The sequence below is a fragment of the Chamaea fasciata genome, unplaced genomic scaffold (genome assembly GCF_029207755.1).
Source record: "Chamaea fasciata isolate MVZ Bird 193981 ecotype frontalis unplaced genomic scaffold, bChaFas1.0.hap1 SCAF_3, whole genome shotgun sequence".
NCBI classification, from domain to species: Eukaryota; Metazoa; Chordata; class Aves; order Passeriformes; family Sylviidae; genus Chamaea; species Chamaea fasciata.
In genome coordinates, this window is record NW_027094088.1 from 81,792,571 (window position 1) to 81,811,069 (window position 18,499).

The 18,499-nt window shown below is 35.1% G+C and overlaps 1 protein-coding gene across 1 annotated transcript in view; it reads left to right on the forward strand.

Moving 5' to 3' along the window:
* Positions 1–18,499, forward strand: part of PHIP (pleckstrin homology domain interacting protein) — a 105,827-nt gene extending 87,328 nt beyond the window's left edge. The window contains exons 31-40 of the mRNA XM_066179652.1: positions 515–635; positions 2,377–2,502; positions 4,466–4,538; positions 4,931–4,981; positions 5,273–5,422; positions 6,885–7,037; positions 9,066–9,229; positions 9,705–9,982; positions 10,336–10,497; positions 12,275–18,499. Coding sequence (XP_066035749.1) covers positions 515–635; positions 2,377–2,502; positions 4,466–4,538; positions 4,931–4,981; positions 5,273–5,422; positions 6,885–7,037; positions 9,066–9,229; positions 9,705–9,982; positions 10,336–10,497; positions 12,275–12,930 — 1,934 coding nt within the window. The 3' untranslated portion in view covers positions 12,931–18,499. The remainder of the gene's footprint in view (positions 1–514; positions 636–2,376; positions 2,503–4,465; positions 4,539–4,930; positions 4,982–5,272; positions 5,423–6,884; positions 7,038–9,065; positions 9,230–9,704; positions 9,983–10,335; positions 10,498–12,274) is intronic.

Sequence of the window (18,499 nt, forward strand, 5' to 3'; positions counted from 1 at the left end):
TTTCTGTTTTACTTTAAGCGTGGATTTTACGCAAATCTTACAGAGGCTGAAATAGCACTGTTACTTTTATGGGAGGAATTTAATGTGTTGCTTTGTTTGAAGATATGAGAGAGGCAATATAAAGTGAAATGAAATGAGCCTGTGCTGTAAATAACAATACTGAATGGCATGCCTTCATCTGTGTATAATTTTTGCACTTTTCAAATGTGTATATTTCAAATGTGCACTTGCTGTGCCTTTGGGAAGTGTGGTGCTTCAGGTATGACAGAATGGGAACCCAGTCACTGCAGCAATGGGCTGTGCAACACACACCTCAGCAAGCACTGTAAATAGAATATCAGAAATCATTTGGAATATCTAGAGTAGTTACTGTTATTTTGGGAAACTGCTGTGCATTTCAAACATGAAGGAATAGCTTATGTTGCATGGGAGGTGAATCTTGAAACTGTGATGGAACTTTGTGGTACATAACACTGGGGGTTTTGTGGTTTATATATTTTATTTTTTTTTCTAGATATTGCTTCTGCGTTTGTGGCACCAGTGGATCTTCAAGCTTACCCAATGTATTGCACTGTCGTGGCATATCCCACAGACCTCAGTACCATTAAGCAAAGACTGGAAAGCAGATTTTACAGGTTAGACCCAAGTCTCAGTTCTGCTGTGATCCATCTACCAGCAGCTGTATTTTTGGTAGCTCTTTGTCTTGTCATACCAAACTAGGAGGTGGGCACAAGTGTGGGCTTTTACTTTCTTTCATCTTCTATCCTTGATCCAGGTTTCCATTTTCTAAAACTCAAAAAAGGATTTAATGTCTCCAAAATGTATATTAGAACTACGTGGCATTCAAATTCCTGCTTATGCAAATGACTTGTTCCATGTGAGATTCAAATTGCAGGGTTAGTAAAGTGACTTTTGGTCCAAAGGATTAAGTTTCCACTTAATAATTTTTTTTAAGCATTTAAAAAATAATTTTAATAAGAGAAACCTTAAAAATATCTCAAGTGGTTCTTGTCCTAATATGCTTTAAAAAATATTCTTGCACCACTTAAGCAGCTACACAGAATCTGACTTCTCAAATTATTGATGTTGAATGTCTGAGTTGTTGTACAGAAACAAAAATAATTTTATGCTTTTTGATACTGTTTTGATATTTTCGTAAACTGTGATTGCAGTTGCTGTGGGTTTGTTGTGGTTTTTGTTTTTGTTTTTTTTTTTAATAATATCTCTACAGGAGTATAGTTCTTTAAATTACTTCAGTTTTCTTGAGTTCTTGTTCTATTTCTCATTTTAAAATCAGTGTCACTTTAGTTTCTTTTGAATAAGTATGGATAGAATTTTGTTTTGGTCCAAATTTCAAAGTTAATTTTTAGTGCTTCATACATGCTAAATGAAGATTGAATTCTAAACTAAATTTGCTTTTTCATTTTGAGAAAAGCACCTCTGTTTTTTTATGATTCTATTGCAATATTGAACTCCATGTTTATTGTCTAATATGAGGTAATTCAGCTTTCTCTTCTGTAATCTGCTGCTTTGCTATCAGATGGGGAGAATTTTCTGCTGGGTTTTTTTTCTCTTGTCAAAAGAGTAAGCAGTTATTTTTGGTAATCAACACAACTTCAATAAATTGGGCTTTTTAGTTTGTAATATTGCCAAGGCCTAGTTAGGTAATAAGCAACTGCACTGTGTGTGCTTTTCAGTGGGGTTTTTTGGCCTTTTTTTTTCCTTTTTTTCTTTTTCTTTTAAATCATTTAATGGATTGTTCAGATCACATTTGATTTTTGGTAGTTTTTCATGAGGCTTACCTTAAAACTAACTTTTATGCTGTCAGAGTCTTTACTATCTTTTCATTTTATCATTTTTAGATTTGATTCTATTTTTTTCAGTTATTCTACTTTTGTGCATGATTTTTTATAATGTGACTATTCTATAGTTAGGTTAATAAATCTGGGGAAATCTGACTGCTGTCTATCTGTCAGAAAAAGGTGTACTCTAAAACATTTTTATTACTATTTTGTTAATCCTCAACTGAGTTCAAAGGCAATATAGGATGGGTTATATATGTATGATGAAGGAATAATAAAAGCTGAAGTGTCAAAGCTGAGTTTTCCTGAGGGGTGTCATATGTAGGTTCCTAAAGCTACTTGTATAGATTACCACAGAATATAACATGAGAATGGAAAGCCAGAGGAAGCTGCCTGCTGCTGGTTGCTTAGGCCAGCATATCCGATGTGCACGTTTTCTGATGTAATGGAAAACTAATGGAAAACAACAGTGAATGAGAAGGATGATAATGTTTTCTTCCTCTGTTCATATACATTGCTAGAAATTGTCCTTATTTCTTTTTCCTTTTCTTTTCCTCCAACTGTTTCCATACAGACGCCTTTCTTCGTTAATGTGGGAAGTCCGGTACATCGAGCACAACACTCGCACATTTAACGAACCTGGAAGTCCTATTGTCAAATCTGCCAAATTTGTCACAGATCTTCTGCTACACTTCATAAAGTGAGTTGCTTAGTAGGTTTGTTGTTATTCGTATCACTTACCAAGGTAAGGGCCTTTTGAGACCTGAATTTAAAAGTAAGATAGTTGTGCACTTTAAATAAACCTGTTGTTTGCTTTTGGGGTAGAAAAGAATAGAGCTTATGTTGACAAAACTTCAAAAGTTTGCAAAACAAGTTCTGTGATGCATCGAGTATCATAGATTGGCATGGCGTTTTATTTTGAGAGGCTTTCTCCTAAATGATAAAAATGGGTTTGAGTATCTTCATGGAGTTACAGATATATTAATTGGTAAGTTAGGAGTTGTAGTTTTGAATTTGGATACTGGCTATGTTAACATAACTCTAAAATCTAGATTATATTTTATAATAGGTTTGAAAATGATGTTTTATATGTATGCAAAGTAAAAATTAAAGTAGTCAACTGAAGTTGTAGCTGTCTTGCAAACATTCTGTTATTATCTATAGAAAAACGCAATAACAAATATTTAAGATTTTTCAGTTCACACATCTACAGACCTGAAGTTTGTAAGGACATACTTTGCCCACTGCTTTGGTTTGCTTGTACACAGTGGGCACTGCTGTTTGCACCTTGTAGATACAACAAGACACTCTATTAGTTTAACAAAAGTTGTGCCATTTTTAGTGATTTAGTTTGTCAGTATTAAATTGAGTCTAGTTATTTTTTATTTTGTGTGTTCTTAAAAAACATGAGAAGTCTGTTTAGTATTTGGAAATCTAGGACTTTGACTCCATAAATAAATCTTCAATTTCTTCAGCGCTTGTGATTTCTGATGTTTACTGGATGGTGTAAAACACTAAACTGCTTTAGATGTTAAATTTTTAGTGGAATATACACCATTAGGAACAGATAAATATCTAAAGGGCTTTTCTGTTACTAATTTTATTCTTAAACATCTTTGTCCTTCATGGTTTTTTTCTTTCTGATTAATTAAGCAGCTCAGTGTTTTTCAAAGTGTATGTTTCTAATTGGCTTAGCTAAATTAGTCGATATTCTTGGATATTCTTATTTAATAATGGCCTATAGCTTGAGTCTATAATACAGTAATTTAAGTGAACTAGCAATTCACGTAAAGCCCAGACTTTATTTTTATGGTTGTACCTGTAAGGTAGAAGGCCTAGACAATGGAAAGTAAAGCCCATGCCATGGTTCTAACGAGAATGAAATATCTAGATGCCTCTGAGAACCTACATATTAGTTTCTTAAGTTACCTGAGTATCTTAAAGAGCTGCAAGTGGGGGATGGCTGTTTGCAGTTAGTTTATCTTTTTTCACCTTCTCTCACAGCTGTTCTAGTGGTAATGGCAGTAGCCTGTATTAAGGATTCTGATTCTGGTGTGGAGTTGCTGAGTGCTTACAGTTACAAGTGGTAGAAGCGTTACAAAACACTTTTCTTCCCAGTGGTTTGTATTACTACATAGTAGAACACCTTTGAGCTTTCCTTTGTAGAGGAGTTTTCTGTGTTAATCAAGAATTGAAAATCAGTGTGTTTTGCTGATTTGATTATGCAGGTTTATGCAATAACAACGTTAGTCCTTACACACTTGCATTTCAAATGTCATACATTCTGGGTGCTAAATTAAATTATTAAATTGCACTTTTGTACAACAAATTTACTGTAATGCTCCTTACAAAGCTAGATGGGCCTCAAATCTTTAATATAGTATAGGATTAGATCTTTCTGATGCTGACAAATGCATGGTAAAGGATTACAAATTTTAGTTTTAAAACATTCACACTGTTAAGTGATCTATATTTTACAACTTTTTGAGCAGATGGTTAGCTTGACTTATTACTTCAGTTCTTTTAGTATTCATATAGCACTAAGCACATTCCCATTTCATTTGGGAATGGCTTCATAAATATTTTCCTTTTCCTAGGCAAATTACAGTTGATTCCACAGATGATGATGCAAAATAAATGTTAGCTTGTGTTTCTTTTTACAGGGACCAAAGCTGCTATGACATAATTCCATTATACAATGCAATGAAGAAGAAAGTGCTGTCTGACTCTGATGAGGTAAGTGGTTGTGTCTTGGGCATTGGCACTGACACACTGGAGAAACAAGACCATTGTCTGTCCTGTGGAAGACCAAAGTACTGGTTTCAGTCACTGCTGAGAAGTGGAATGTACTTTTCTGTCAGTACAATGTTTCTTCTTGTCAGCTGGGAAACTGGGTGAAAATCCAGCCTCCTCTCTTTCTTTAGTGCAGAGAGCTTTAATAGTTTGCTGGAGGATGCTGCTTAGACTTCTGAGAGGTTTTCAAAATTGACAGTCACATGAAAAGCTTCTCAGAGGGACAGGAGTATGACTATAAAGACTAAAATTATAAGTTTAAAGTATAAAAGAACTTGCCTACTCATATATGCTTCTATTTTTTAACCTTTTTATGTGACTCATCTTGCTCAAAGGAAGAAGAGAAAGATACAAATGTGCCAGGGACTTCCACTCGAAAAAGAAAGGTAAATGTTTTAAAATTTTTAATTTATATTTTTAATGGTACAATTGCTAAAATGTATTTGTAAATAATGGAATGTAAAACCGAAATATTTCTAGTATTGTGTAATGTCACCTTTTTGAAAATTTTGAACTTAGTGATGTGTTGTTTTACTGAGCTGTTCAATGTAAAAGTATTTCTGTCTGTGTTGCTGCATGTTGTGAATCCATTTCTATCCTGTGGGGTAAATTTTCCATTAGATTTTGTAAAAGCAGCTGGTTTATTTAATATATACCAGGCAATATTGTTATTTCAGGATCATCAGCCGAAGCGGCGGCTACGTAACAGAGCTCAGTCATATGACATTCAGTCATGGAAGAAGCAATGCCAGGAGCTGCTGAATCTCATTTTTCAGTGTGAAGACTCTGAACCGTTTCGACAACCAGTGGATCTTCTTGAGTACCCAGTGAGTATTTTTGAACAAGAGGACTGGTTATAATCCAGTTGTTAAGTGGTGGGTTGGTTTGGGATTTTTTTTACTTTGATCATTTTTTTAGTTCTTTGAATTGAAACTTCAGGCAGCTGTAGTGACAGAATTTTTTTTCAGCACTTCATCATCACTTATTTAATAATGTTTACTGGTTTTTTCAACTAATTTAAAAATAAATAATACTTCTTTGCTCCTTTAGATACTTTTGTTGGAAAATATTTTATATTCAGGGATGCTTATGTTGTTAAGTAAATTACAGCTTTTAAAATAAATTACAGCCTTTGCAATTAAGATGTATTTCCTTTTCTGACTGAAAAATGGTCATATATGTGAAACTCATATGTTTGGTTGTCGCATGTGATGTGGTGTTAGGGATCACTGGTTTCATTTCAGAGTATAAAAACTAAAAGTAAGATTATATGAAAACTTCAAGTAATAAAGCAAAGATTTTGCTTGCTTTCCTTCTAGCATATCTTAACTTCTATAAAATATCACTCCGGGGTGATTAACTTGGGCGAAATTAACTGTCTCAGTTAGAGAAAAGAAATGCTTCTCTTTCAGAAGTCACTATTCAATATGTCTTGACACTTCTGCAGCCACTGGATACCATTATTTTTGAGATAACCTAAACTTTGTGCTGTGATCAACTACAAGTGGCCCTATGTGTTTGAAATCCTCAAATGAGCTGATAGAGAGCACTCTACTAGGCTTAGGCATGAAACACACTGCTCCCTGGTGTCACAAGCCTGTTTAACATGCAGAGGCACTCTTGCAGGTTCTGTTTGCTCTGATGGATTAACTTAAACTTTCTGGTTAAATTTGGTATTTAAGCATTTTCTTGTATGGACATGTCTCTGTTTCTTCCATAGCCTGGAAAAAAATGTTCTGTCATTGGCTTGAATTGGGTTCTACCGAAGCCTGTGGAGTTTTTAATACTTCATTACATTTGTAAATTGTCAGGTCTCCATTTGGGAAACTGCTCAGGTTTCAGAAAGGATGTGATAAGCCTCTGATCAGGTTCAAGTATTCAAACTTCATATTTTTAAGCTATTATGTAAGTACCATATTAGACTTAGTCCTAAGTTTGAGCTGCTAAGCCACCCAGAAGGCTTGTAGTCACACTTCCATATCACTGTTATCTTCATGTCAGTGTGTCAGTAATGCAGCCCTTAGGACACAAAATTCTGAGCCCTGCCTTTCAGTAAATCAGTTTATAAAATGAATTAAGTCGTCTATCAGTTAACTTCCAACCTTGACCGTGCTGAGTATGTCTGCAAGGGAGGTATGTTGTATATTAGTGGAAAGGGGCAAAATATCTTCTATACCTATTTAAAGTGGACATTTTGGTTAAACAGGTTTATTAAACTCATCCTAATGAAAATGATACATTAAGGCTTGGAGGAAAATTGCGATAAGTTTCTTTGCTATTTCTAAACAGGATTATAGAGATATTATTGACACTCCTATGGACTTTGCTACTGTTAGAGAAACACTGGAAGCTGGCAACTATGAGTCACCAATGGAGTTATGTAAAGATGTGAGACTTATTTTCAGCAATTCCAAGGCTTATACACCAAGTAAAAGATCAAGGGTAAGATTTTATTGGTTTACATTGTTGTTGTTTGAAAGAACACTTATATCTGAAAAATATAGGACTGAAAAAGCAGAGAGACAGTGTAATTTGATTGCTTTTAGAAAAGAAGTTTAATTATTTCTGATCTTAAAATGTAAATATTTCTGAGAAACTATAACAGCTTTGTATATGAAGGGAAAGGAATGTGTGCTCTTTAAATGCCAAAAGTTCTGATGTTCTGCATGTGTTTCGAAAGTGCATACTAGAAAGTGGCTCTAAAGGGAAAACCACATGGAAGAAAGTTCTGTAGAAGCAGGATTATGAGTAGTTGTGAAATTAAACTGATATTTTTGGGGAAAAAAACAGATTTTCAAAACAAACACACAGGGAGGCCCTCCACTTTGAAAGTTGCCCCAAACTGAAATATCCAGATATAGACAGCAGAGGATGTTGAAATTATGTGCTGTTCACCACTATGCAGTAGGATTGTAATGAAGCTTTTAAGATTTCTGGGAAACAGGACAGTTTACATAAAGTGTCAGCTTACAAAATTACTCATACTGAGATGTCCTGCGAGTAGTAGGTGCAGTGTATGATAGCAGTTAAATTACAGATGCATATTTATGTGAGTTCAAGGCTTCTGTGTAACTTTTCTTCTTCTAATATGTGTTAGTTTTTAAGACCAGAATTATTAACAGCTTTTATGTTTGGATGTTCTAAATAGCAGGTTAATCATTAGGACGTCATTGTTTTAAGACTTGGGCACAAATTTCTTTGTAGGTGACTAGCAGGATCAGTGATTACTCTCCAGTCAGTAGCAGACAGGCCCATTCACTGTGGAGGCTGCCATACCCCATAAAAGAATCACTCTTTCAGTAGCAGCAAATGGCAGGGCTTTTGGGGCACGTCTGGATTCTTATGTGGTTTTTTTTTTCCTCTCCTTGACCTCATCATACCGGACATTAGCTTTGTGTGGTTTCATAGATTCTTTTGACATTTTCATTTCTTTCATGTTTCTTCCAAACACAACGGTATAATAATACATTTGTCTTTTTGTTTTGCTCAGAAGTAGGAAGTTCTTATGCCAAGAGTTTTAATATTCTAGAATCTATGTGCTTTCAGTGCATGCAACATGTAGTTAATTGAATGTGATGTTTTTACTGTCATGCACTTATATTTTTAGCATCTTACTTTGTCACTGATGCTTATTTGAACAGTAAACTGATGTCACTGATGTTTTTCTTGAAGAGTAAACCTAGTCAGCAGCTTTTTTTTAAGCTTGGCATATCAGACACACATTCCTTTGCAGGCCATCTCCAGAAACACGTGCAGAATCTGTCAAACCTATTGAGTATGGCGCTCAGATGGTTTGATGTATCATTAAGTAGGAACTGGTTCAATATTGTCTTTGTGTTTCGTAGAAGGTGCTGTGTCTCCTCAAAGTACCTAGATAGGTCACTTTGGTGTTTTTTCTGTTTCCAGAATTAATAGCAACTGTGCTCAAATAATTACTTGTGATCTAAACTGAATTTGGGAGTCTCTGTAAATCATCCAAGTCTAGAGATGTGGAAGAAAAGTGCACCTACATAATTCCAATACATTTATTGTACCTGTTGCAGCCAACTTACTTGTAGTATCAATTCATCAATGAAAGGAATAGACTGATGTTCAAATATAGGATATAAGAATGCAACTTAATAGAGCAGAAAATAAGATTTCTTGACCCTAGGTACAGTAAAATTACATTAAGGATCTATCTTTGTGATTTCTGTTGGAACTAGAAAAGGATACATTCTAGAAAGGCAATTGAAAAACTGGCTTTTCCAATTTTTCATCTTCAGTGTGATACACTTTTCAAAACCATGAAAATAGTTAAAGCAAACCTACACATGGGTTAGCATATATTTGTTGAGGCAGATTGTAAATTTCCCTAAAACATTTCTGTATTAATCACTTTTTACTTTTCCAGCTACTGTTCAGCTTAAAAATAAGTAAAAGGATGCTTTGGAGAAGTATAAAACTTGTTTACTGGCTTTTCTTTTTTAGATCTACAGCATGAGCTTGCGCCTTTCTGCTTTTTTTGAAGAACACATAAGTTCTATTTTATCAGATTATAAATCTGCCCTACGCTTTCATAAAAGAAATACAATAAAGAAACGAAGGAAAAAAAGAAGCAGAAGCAGCTCAGTTTCCAGTAGTGTTGCATCCAGGTACATTAATTCCTTTACAGTATTCATGAAATGCTGTGAAATTTTGACATACCTAAACAATTAAACTCAGCGTGTTTTTTTCTTAATACTTCCTTTACTATTCCCTATATTGCAGAATGGTAGCTTTGACATGCAAGTCCCTATGATGTGGAAGAGTTTTAAACTTTACTTAGAGCTATCCTAGTGTAAGTGCTTAAAATTCAAATAACTGCTAAATGTGTACAGTAAAACAGCATTGTTAGGATAGTGATGGCATCATGCTTTGTCATATAACTACAGTATTTATTGTAAAGAATCACTTTCCAGAAGCTCACAACTTACATGAATTTCCACAGCAAATGCCATATTTTTAACATACTTCATGCAGAGGTGATTGTTTTACTCCCACAATCTCAGACACTAGCATTTAATTTAATTTATTCCTGTAAAATGACAAGGTGGTCATCCAGGATACAAATTGTTACTCCTTTTGCAGCCCTGAAAGGAAGAGGAGATTAATAAAACCTCAGCTGAAGGCAGAAACTTCTTCCACTTCGTCTTCTGCACCTGCACGGTCGACAGCACTGAGACATGCTCCGCCTCAGATGAACGGAAAAGCCACTGAGGCCTCCTCCCTCGTGCGGACTCGGAGCAATAGGGGGATAACGGATGTGGCTGTCACAGAGCAACCATCTACTTCTTCAGGAGCAAAGCCTTTAACTATAAAGCCTTTAATTGCAAAGCCTAATACTACTGCAGGGTCAGGAAAGTCAGGCAAGTTGGGGTGTTTTTGGTTGGGTTTTTTTAATTTTATTTTTGTTTTTGTTTTTTGTAAATTAGGCCATGAATGTTTTTAAAGATAACACTCGCTCTATGGAAATCTAATATATTTCTCTTATTTAAGACTGGTTGTGCTTTCAAGCTGATGGGCCTTTGAACCTCTTCAGAGGAAAACTGAACAAGTATTGAACAAGTTAGGCTATGTTGTTTTATCTAGGAAGCTTTCGCCCTTTTGGATCACTGACCCAAACTGTTTGCAGTATAACATGAGTTCTGTTTTAGCCCAACAAGATTGAATGTTGTATAAACCAATTGACTTGATAATTTTTTTCTATTTATCCTTCTAGTACTGGAGAATTCAACCAAACATTCCAAGAACCAGAATATTGTATCAACCCCTACCCCATCTGATTACAGTCATAACACTAGGAATAACTCCACGAGAGAAAATCCCGAGAAAGAGAAGCAAATCAAGCGCAAAGTAAAATCTTCCACTGTTAGTCCACAAGGTACCAAATTTCTCTGGAACTTCCTCCCCACCCTCAGAGTTATTGATATAGTAACTGTAGTGTTATACTTGAGTTGTGGTAATTTGGGGGTAGGGAAAGTAGAATGCATTACAATTTAGCAGAGTAGAGAAATCTAATGGAACAACTCAGTCACCATTAGTTTCCTTCTTGATGAATTAGTGTGGTTTTAACTACTAGTAACACCATTTCCATGGTGTGATAGCTGTTTTCTAGATGATTTTGAGATGTTAACATATCTGTACCTTAATTTTAATTATTACAAATGTATTGTTAAAAGTTCCTAAATTCCAAAGCAGACTTCTGCATGGTCACACTTTAAATCCTGTGTGTTTAATCACATAAAACTTCTGTGGGTTATATTTGGGTCAGTAACACTGAGTGTGATGACATTCTGTGCAGCAACAAGCATAAGGATCAGAGGACCCCAGCTGCAAATTCATTCTTTGATTTTTTGGCACAGCAAAAAAACCTATGCAGTGTTTACTGCTTCTATTTAGTATATTTGAATGGCCTGTTCGGACCTAGTTCATGGAATCTCCTGAATGAGCTTGCTTGGTCATTTGATGACAGAATACCTTAAAATTCAAAGCTTTTGTGGAGGCTGAAATAAGATCTCCTAGTCAAAAGGCTTTCCTGTTTATGAAGGAGCTTTGAACCGTTAGGAAGATGCTTGAAGCAGGTAGATCCATTAAATATCTTTTCTCTGAAAACGGGGACACAGTAGTCTGCAAATTGGGTCCTGTCTAATTAATCTGCCTACTCCTTGTAGTCCTCTCACCAAGGAGTTCTTTCTTACTCATCCAATATTTCTGCAAAAGTAGCTTGTGGTCTGATGAGTTAAATCATCTGTGCATTGCTTGTAAGCTTTCCCACAAAGACCCTGGCTGTTCCCATATTGCATGGCTAAATGTGCATCTGTTTTAGGTTGGGATGTTTGATCAGGTCAGGGGTTTCTGAATGTTGTTGACATGGTCCTGTCTCCTTGCATCCACTGACAGGACAGGGGAGGCCTGTTAGTGCATGATGGGGCGCATTCCAACACGGCAGAAGCTGTGCATGGGTGTTTCATCAAAGGGCTGCAGGAAGTATCATGCTGGCTATGAGCCTGTTCTTGGCCATATTTTAGGCAAGGGCTGTGGTGTCAGAACATCTTCCTAAAAGGTCCTGTCACATGCCCCTCTGAGGAAGTTGAGTCCCCCTCACGTAATGAAAACTCATACCCTGTAAAAATCTCCAAGTACATTCTGTTGTCTGTTAGTGTGAGAAATCTACAAATTTGATGAGGCTACCTTGTGTTGAAAGAAAATATTTATTTCTCCAGAGATGACTTACTATGAAGCATTCCCAATCTTTGCAGTAATGCTTCTTGAGCAACCTTTTGCTGTTGCAGATAAAAAATAGGAGTTTTGTCCACTGGTGTTGTATCATCTGAGAAAAACCCTTCAGCTGTTGCCTTTTTTCCCTTCTTCCCCCCCCCCCCCCCCGCGCATTTTTCCTGGCTTTTTTTTTGTTTCTTGGGGATTTTTTTTTTTCCTTGCAGCTACCATGTGCTAAATCTAACTAGGAGTTAGTCCTCATTCCATACTAGAATGAAACTCTCTGAGCTCAGTTTTGGGTTTCTTAGATTTTGACAGATTGGCAATCACTGTGAATCCGTTCAGATATTTCAGTAGGGGTTTTATTAAGGCAGTGTGAAAATGAATGTGAATGCAAATCTGTTATGTGATGAGTACATTTCTGTGCCATTTCTTTACAGCAGATTGCAAGAATAATGCTTTGGCATCAGGAAGCATTCAGGTAAATGGACATGGAGGACAGCCTTTGAAACCTCCAGTTAAAAGAGGTCCTGGACGGAAACCCAAGGTGGAGACTAATAACAGTAATAACAGCAGCTGTGAAGTGGTGGTGCACAAGAAAAGAGGCAGGAAACCAAAAAAGCTACAAATTGTTGAACAGCAAAAGGTTGCAGAGCAGAATACAATCCAGACCACAAGGGATATACCAGAGGAAGCCTCTGTTTCTACGGCATGCAATTCTCTTTCTGAAAATAATGTGAAGGAAGACTTGCTACAAAAAAAAGGCCGAGGGGGTAGAAAGCCAAAAAGGAAGATAAAGAGCCGCCAGCCAGGCTCAGACCTCTTAGTTCCTGCAAATGTTAAAATGCAAACAAGAAGCAGGAGGAAAAAGACACATGAGCCTATGGAGGAGAGTTCTGAAGAGCTTAAAGATTCTGAACCTCACATGAGAACTAGAAACCAGGGTAGGAGGACAGCCTTTTACAATGAAGATGACTCTGAGGAGGAGCAAAGGCAGCTATTGTTCGAAGACACCTCCTTAACTTTTGGAACTTCAAGCAGAGGCAGAGTCCGAAAGTTGACTGAGAAAGCAAAAGCTAATTTAATTGGTTGGTAATTTTTACCAAGGGTTTTACTTCAGAATGCTATGAAGCAGGTACAGTTAAGGAAGAGCAGAACAGACTTCTGCTTCCCTGCTGCTATTATGGTTTAGAAGAGTATGTTCTGATTTGGGGAGAAAAATTTAGCAAAATGATAAACTGAAAGAACATTCTTTAAAAGAAATATATATTTTAAACTTTTGCTATTTATTGCCCTCCAAATAGGTTATACATTTCAACAGTCATTTTGTTCACAGTTGAGAATAATAGATGCGGTTTCTGACTGACGTACAGAGTTCAGAGCTACTCTGCTCAAGTAGTCTGTAATATCTCTACACAATTGAAAAAAGGTAATAGAACTTTTAATTGCCACAAATTGAAAACAGAAATCTATTTTTGACCAAGCAAGGTACGCTTTGATCATAAAGTCAAGTCGCCTAGGAAGGCAGACATTGGCAAAAAGTGGCAGTAAATTCACTTGCATTTCTATTAAATAATACAATACCAAACTTTGCTAATCTGAAAATGTTTAATTTCAGTTGTGATGGAACGTTCAGCTGCAAAAGAAGCCTAGCACAGGCCATTGTTTATCCAAGTTCTGCCAAACATAGCAAAAACGTAATTGCAATATATATATCCACATTGGAAAAAGTTTGACTAATGTCTAATTTTTCAGACCTTGATTCTTGTATCAATCACTAAATCTCTGTTTATTGTGCCAAAGACTGAGAATCAGTGCAGTGGAAAACCTTTTTTTCTTTTTGAGTGTCAGTACAGCATACCATTTGCAGTGATAAAAGCTGTGTCTTGTTTTAAATAGTAAGTTATTAACATTGTTCTGAAATGTATCCTTTTTTGGTACTTCTGGTAGAAAATAATGCACTGGTGGGGTCCTTTGACAGAGATGTTTTAGTCTAAATGTATAATTGGTTAAAGGATTCAAGGAAATTACAGGACATGTGTGGAATGATGATGTTTACTTTCTGATCCAGATTGATTGTTGTTTCTACAACTTTAGACATGCTTAAGAGGCTGAAATGACCTACAAAGAATAGTGTATGTGTATATATTAATATATACATAAACACATATGTCTAAAATATTACCCAGGTATAAATTTTTTTCAGGATTTTTTAGATAGCACTAGAATTGAAAATTTTAAAATGTCATACTTTATAGTTTAATTTTAAGGGGAAGATTGGTTATTTTCAATTATTAGGGTTAAAAGGCCAAATCACTTTTTATGCAATCATGTTTTATACAGTGGTCTCATTGCACATTGTTTTTTCTGCACTTTTTATGGTATATCACGCTGACATATGTCAATATACACCCTAAAGAAAAATTCCATTTAATGATTGTGCCTTGTATTCTATTATTTCTTGCATCCTTACTAAAATTAAGTTGTCTATTGTAAATGATAACTATATGACTTAGGGGAATGTATTGTTATATGTACTGCTCTGAAAAAAAAAGCAGTTATTTATTTGTTTATGGTACATTTAGTTATTTTATACCTTTACAAACAGACCTTAATACCATTTTCTATCACTTAAAGAAAAGTATTGTCCAGTTTCAAGGAAAAAAAATACGTAAGTAGTGGTATTTACTGAGATCTGGTATGGTACAAAAATGTAACCAAAATTTTCTGGTTATACATTTTTTTGTTTTTACACATCATCTGCAATGTCTGGAAGGGAGGACATGCAGAATTAAGATCTTAAATTTGCACAGATTCTGTATATGTATTTGAGGCCTGATTCTTCACTCTTTATTTTCTTACAAAAAAAGAAAAAAAAAGCCTAAGAGTTTGAACAAAGAATATTGGTATTTGCCACCAAGAGTAATAGAAACATGCTACTGTGGATAGCAGATTAGTATCCACCATACCTAGTTTTAGGTAGTTCATTTTCCTACAAAAAATGGCTGAGATGTTTTCCAGATCCTCTTTGAATTGTTGTGGATTTGAATTTGGGGGCCAGGGATTAGTTTGTATTTGATTTGTTGGCATATTTATTTTTTCTAACAAGTATTTCTTTATCATCTGATTAAAATGGAGTCACTAAACATGTGGTAAGATAACAAGGTACATTTGTACAATTGCAATACAGCTTCACAATTCAAAACTGGTTGATTCTACTTGTTAATTTTGTCAAATCTCACTGATGAAGGCAATCATTTGAAAATGTGTAATTTCCTGATGTTATCTGCATTGTAATATATAAAATAGATTATATCTAAAATTCATCTTCTGTATTTACTCCGTTTGTAATAATGTTTTATATGGCATGTTTATGTATATATTTATATATTGAAAATACCTTGTGTGTAAGTTTTGGAGACTGAAATAATCTGAGTTCCCTTAACAGTAGGTAGAAGATTGTACATTTTAATTTTATGAGGATACATGGCCTTACCCGCAGAACATGGGTACTGCTTCCCACCCAGTAATATTGGTGACTTTAGCCAGTAAGTTTTTGATTCTTATTAGACACATTAATATTTTTCCTTTAAAAATAAACTGCGGATAATTTGGGTCCATTTTTTTACAGAAGCAATGCTAGAAATTTATTGGAAAATAATACTAGATTTATTTAAAAGTTATATTTTTTATAATTTAATTTCACTAGGTTTCAAACTTTATTTATGAGACTTTAGTTACCATCAGACTGTGTTTTGGTTGGGGAAAAATTTATTATTTGAGGTGGTTGAGAGATACTGTACCAATACAGAAAAAGAGCTTTTGATTACAGAGTCTTAGGTTTTTTTTAAATGTGAGCAATAAACTATTGGTCAGTGTTCTGAAATAATTTAGGAACTATAGTTATGTGCATGTTTTATAATGCCATCTGAAGTACCTAACAACTGGTTCAGAAAATGGAGTATCGAAACCTCATGTGCTTGTTTTACATTTGCATTGTAAATAACATAGCTTCATAGTCACACACATGCAAATGATCTGGCAGCAATTAACTCAGTTTTATTCATTAAAATCCTTTATATTTGTCATGGATATGAGGATACTGTTCTGGTATTTCTATGCTATACTGGGAAACGTTAAAATTGGTATTTGCTACTGAGTGGTATCTCGATAACAGTGTGTTCTTTAACTACCAATGAGGAAATACTTCTGCTTCTGTCATAAGTGTGCTCTGAATGTTTAACAGGAATCATTGTACCTGTGCCTACATACTTAACAACTCTTTAGCCACTTTGTTTCTGTTAGTGTGTTCTCTGGGAACTGAACTGAAATTTCACCACTGTAGTGTTCATTATTATTGCCAATACTGAACTAGAGCTCTTTGTCACTGGGCAATGACTAGTGATACAACTTTACAGAGAAATGTCTTCCTCCAGTGATTCGACTGCTGTGATTAAGATTGACAGATGTTTATTTGTACAGTGTCCGGTTTGTACTTGTGATCAGTTTGTTGATAGACTTGTAAGGTTGAGTTGGTTAAATATTACTATGGCTTAATATTTGTAAAACTATTAATTGATAAAGGACCCTGATGCAGCACGTATAGATATTAATATCTATTAAAAAATAAATTGTAGTGTAGAGACAGCTTATTCACTGTATTGCTGTACAAATAATTTTAAGTACCAATTCTGTGCCAGAGGCTTTTGTCTTACCAAGAAAAGGACTACATGCAACAGAAAAAGTTGTCTGTCCATTCAGTAACTTGAAGCTTGTTACAATTTTTACACCACATTTTTAAATATTTTGCTTACATTTGTTCAATCGAGGACTACAAGTAAATGCATTAGCGTGTAATTTGAATTTAGGCACATGTTAAGTAATTGACTGGTTCTATAAAAGCAATAGGCTTAACTGGATGAGACCCTTTCACCCTGTATTTGTATTGGAGGTTAGAGGTGTTTAAGCTCACTTTCATCAACATTCACATCTTATTTGTAGTATGTGAATCTTGCTGAGGTAATTTTAACAATGCTGGTCACTCAAAACATAGCCATACCACAAAATTTATATTGCATCCCGAGTCCTTACCTTACTCTAAAATAGTAGGTTTCAAAGATTGTCAAAGGTGTTCTGCTTTTTGCTTTTTTTTAACAGTGTTTTAAAACATTTAATTATAACTCTGCTACAGTGCTGTGATAGAGAAGGTAGAGGGTTTTGAATCCTCACCTAGAAATAGTAAAAGCTCATTTTCTGTTTATGACCTAAATGAAGACAAATGAACTATGTAAAATGAATATATCTTTTCTTTTATCCCTGAAGTTCTTGTAACAGATTGGTTTCCAAGGGGACCTAGATATTCAACTGATAAAAGGGCTGTTAGTTTTCTGCTGTAAATTACTGTATATGCATGTTTGTTTGTATGCAGAGGAAAGTGCATTACATTTCATAAAACTGGCCAAGGCTTGACAATGTGTTTCAAATAACAAATCTGGCATTGACAACTTACGTAGCTTCTTGTTTTTGAATAATGAATACAATTTGCTCACTTTCTATGATGTCTGGGGGAAAACAGCAAGTAGCTTTTAAACCAGAGCTAACCTCCAGGTGCTCTTGTGTTTCTGCTGATTTTAATGCAGGAATTTGCCATGTCATTTTTACAGTGTGTTAGAGGAGGAAACATGCCAGGAACCAGATTAAAAGGCATCTTAAATTGCAGAAAAGGTGATTAGCTGCTTCCCCCCTCACCTCCTCCTGCCACCCCTCCCTCCACCCCCCTCCCTTTTCCCAAGGTTCTAACAGCCTCAAGGCACTCTAGAGAGAAACCTTACATGCTGCAATAAAATAAGGGTGATTAAATTTAGCTTTTAGGAGGTACGTAGTGAGACAAGTAGTCATTTGGATTCTTTTTAATGCAGATAAATACATCAGGAAATTCACTTCAAATAATGCAAACAATACATTTTAAGGAGGGAAAGTAGTACTATACTATGAATTCTTACACTGACAGAACAAAGAATGAGGTCACACAAATTAGGAGTAGAAAGAAATAGAAGTACCTATCATGTACTGTGTGATGTACATGTACTATTTTGTGATTTTAACTGCGCGGGTTGGTTTGCTAATGCATTGAGACCATACAGAAGTTACATTTTTGGACCATACTAAAACTGCAGAAGTGTGGTGGACAACTGGATAATGATCATGTGTGAATTAAATTCTGTCATAATGTTTCAATATGTATAGAATGGAGCTCAACTTCAAGTAAATTACCTAGAAAGGTTAATTTTAAAACTGACAGATTTTCAGATTAAAAATTACACTTTTTTTGTACAGAATTATGTAAACCACAAATCTGTTGTATGTAATGAGTAACAGTTTTGAAAACTATAATTCTTTAGCTTTATCAAGGCTTTTTTCCTTCCAGAAATCTAGATTATCATGTTATAACCTGAAGTATCTCACCAGGATAACAGTGCCCTTTCTTTTTGTACATATGGATTGGAAATTTCTTTACTGTTATGTGGACACTTTCTATGTTAGTTTTGATGCATAATACTTTGAATCCTTTTATACAAACTAGAATGTATGTGTAAGAATTACTGTCACTGCAATGTAGTAACTACAAACTTATTTTTAAATAAATAGAAAACATGTTTTTCTAA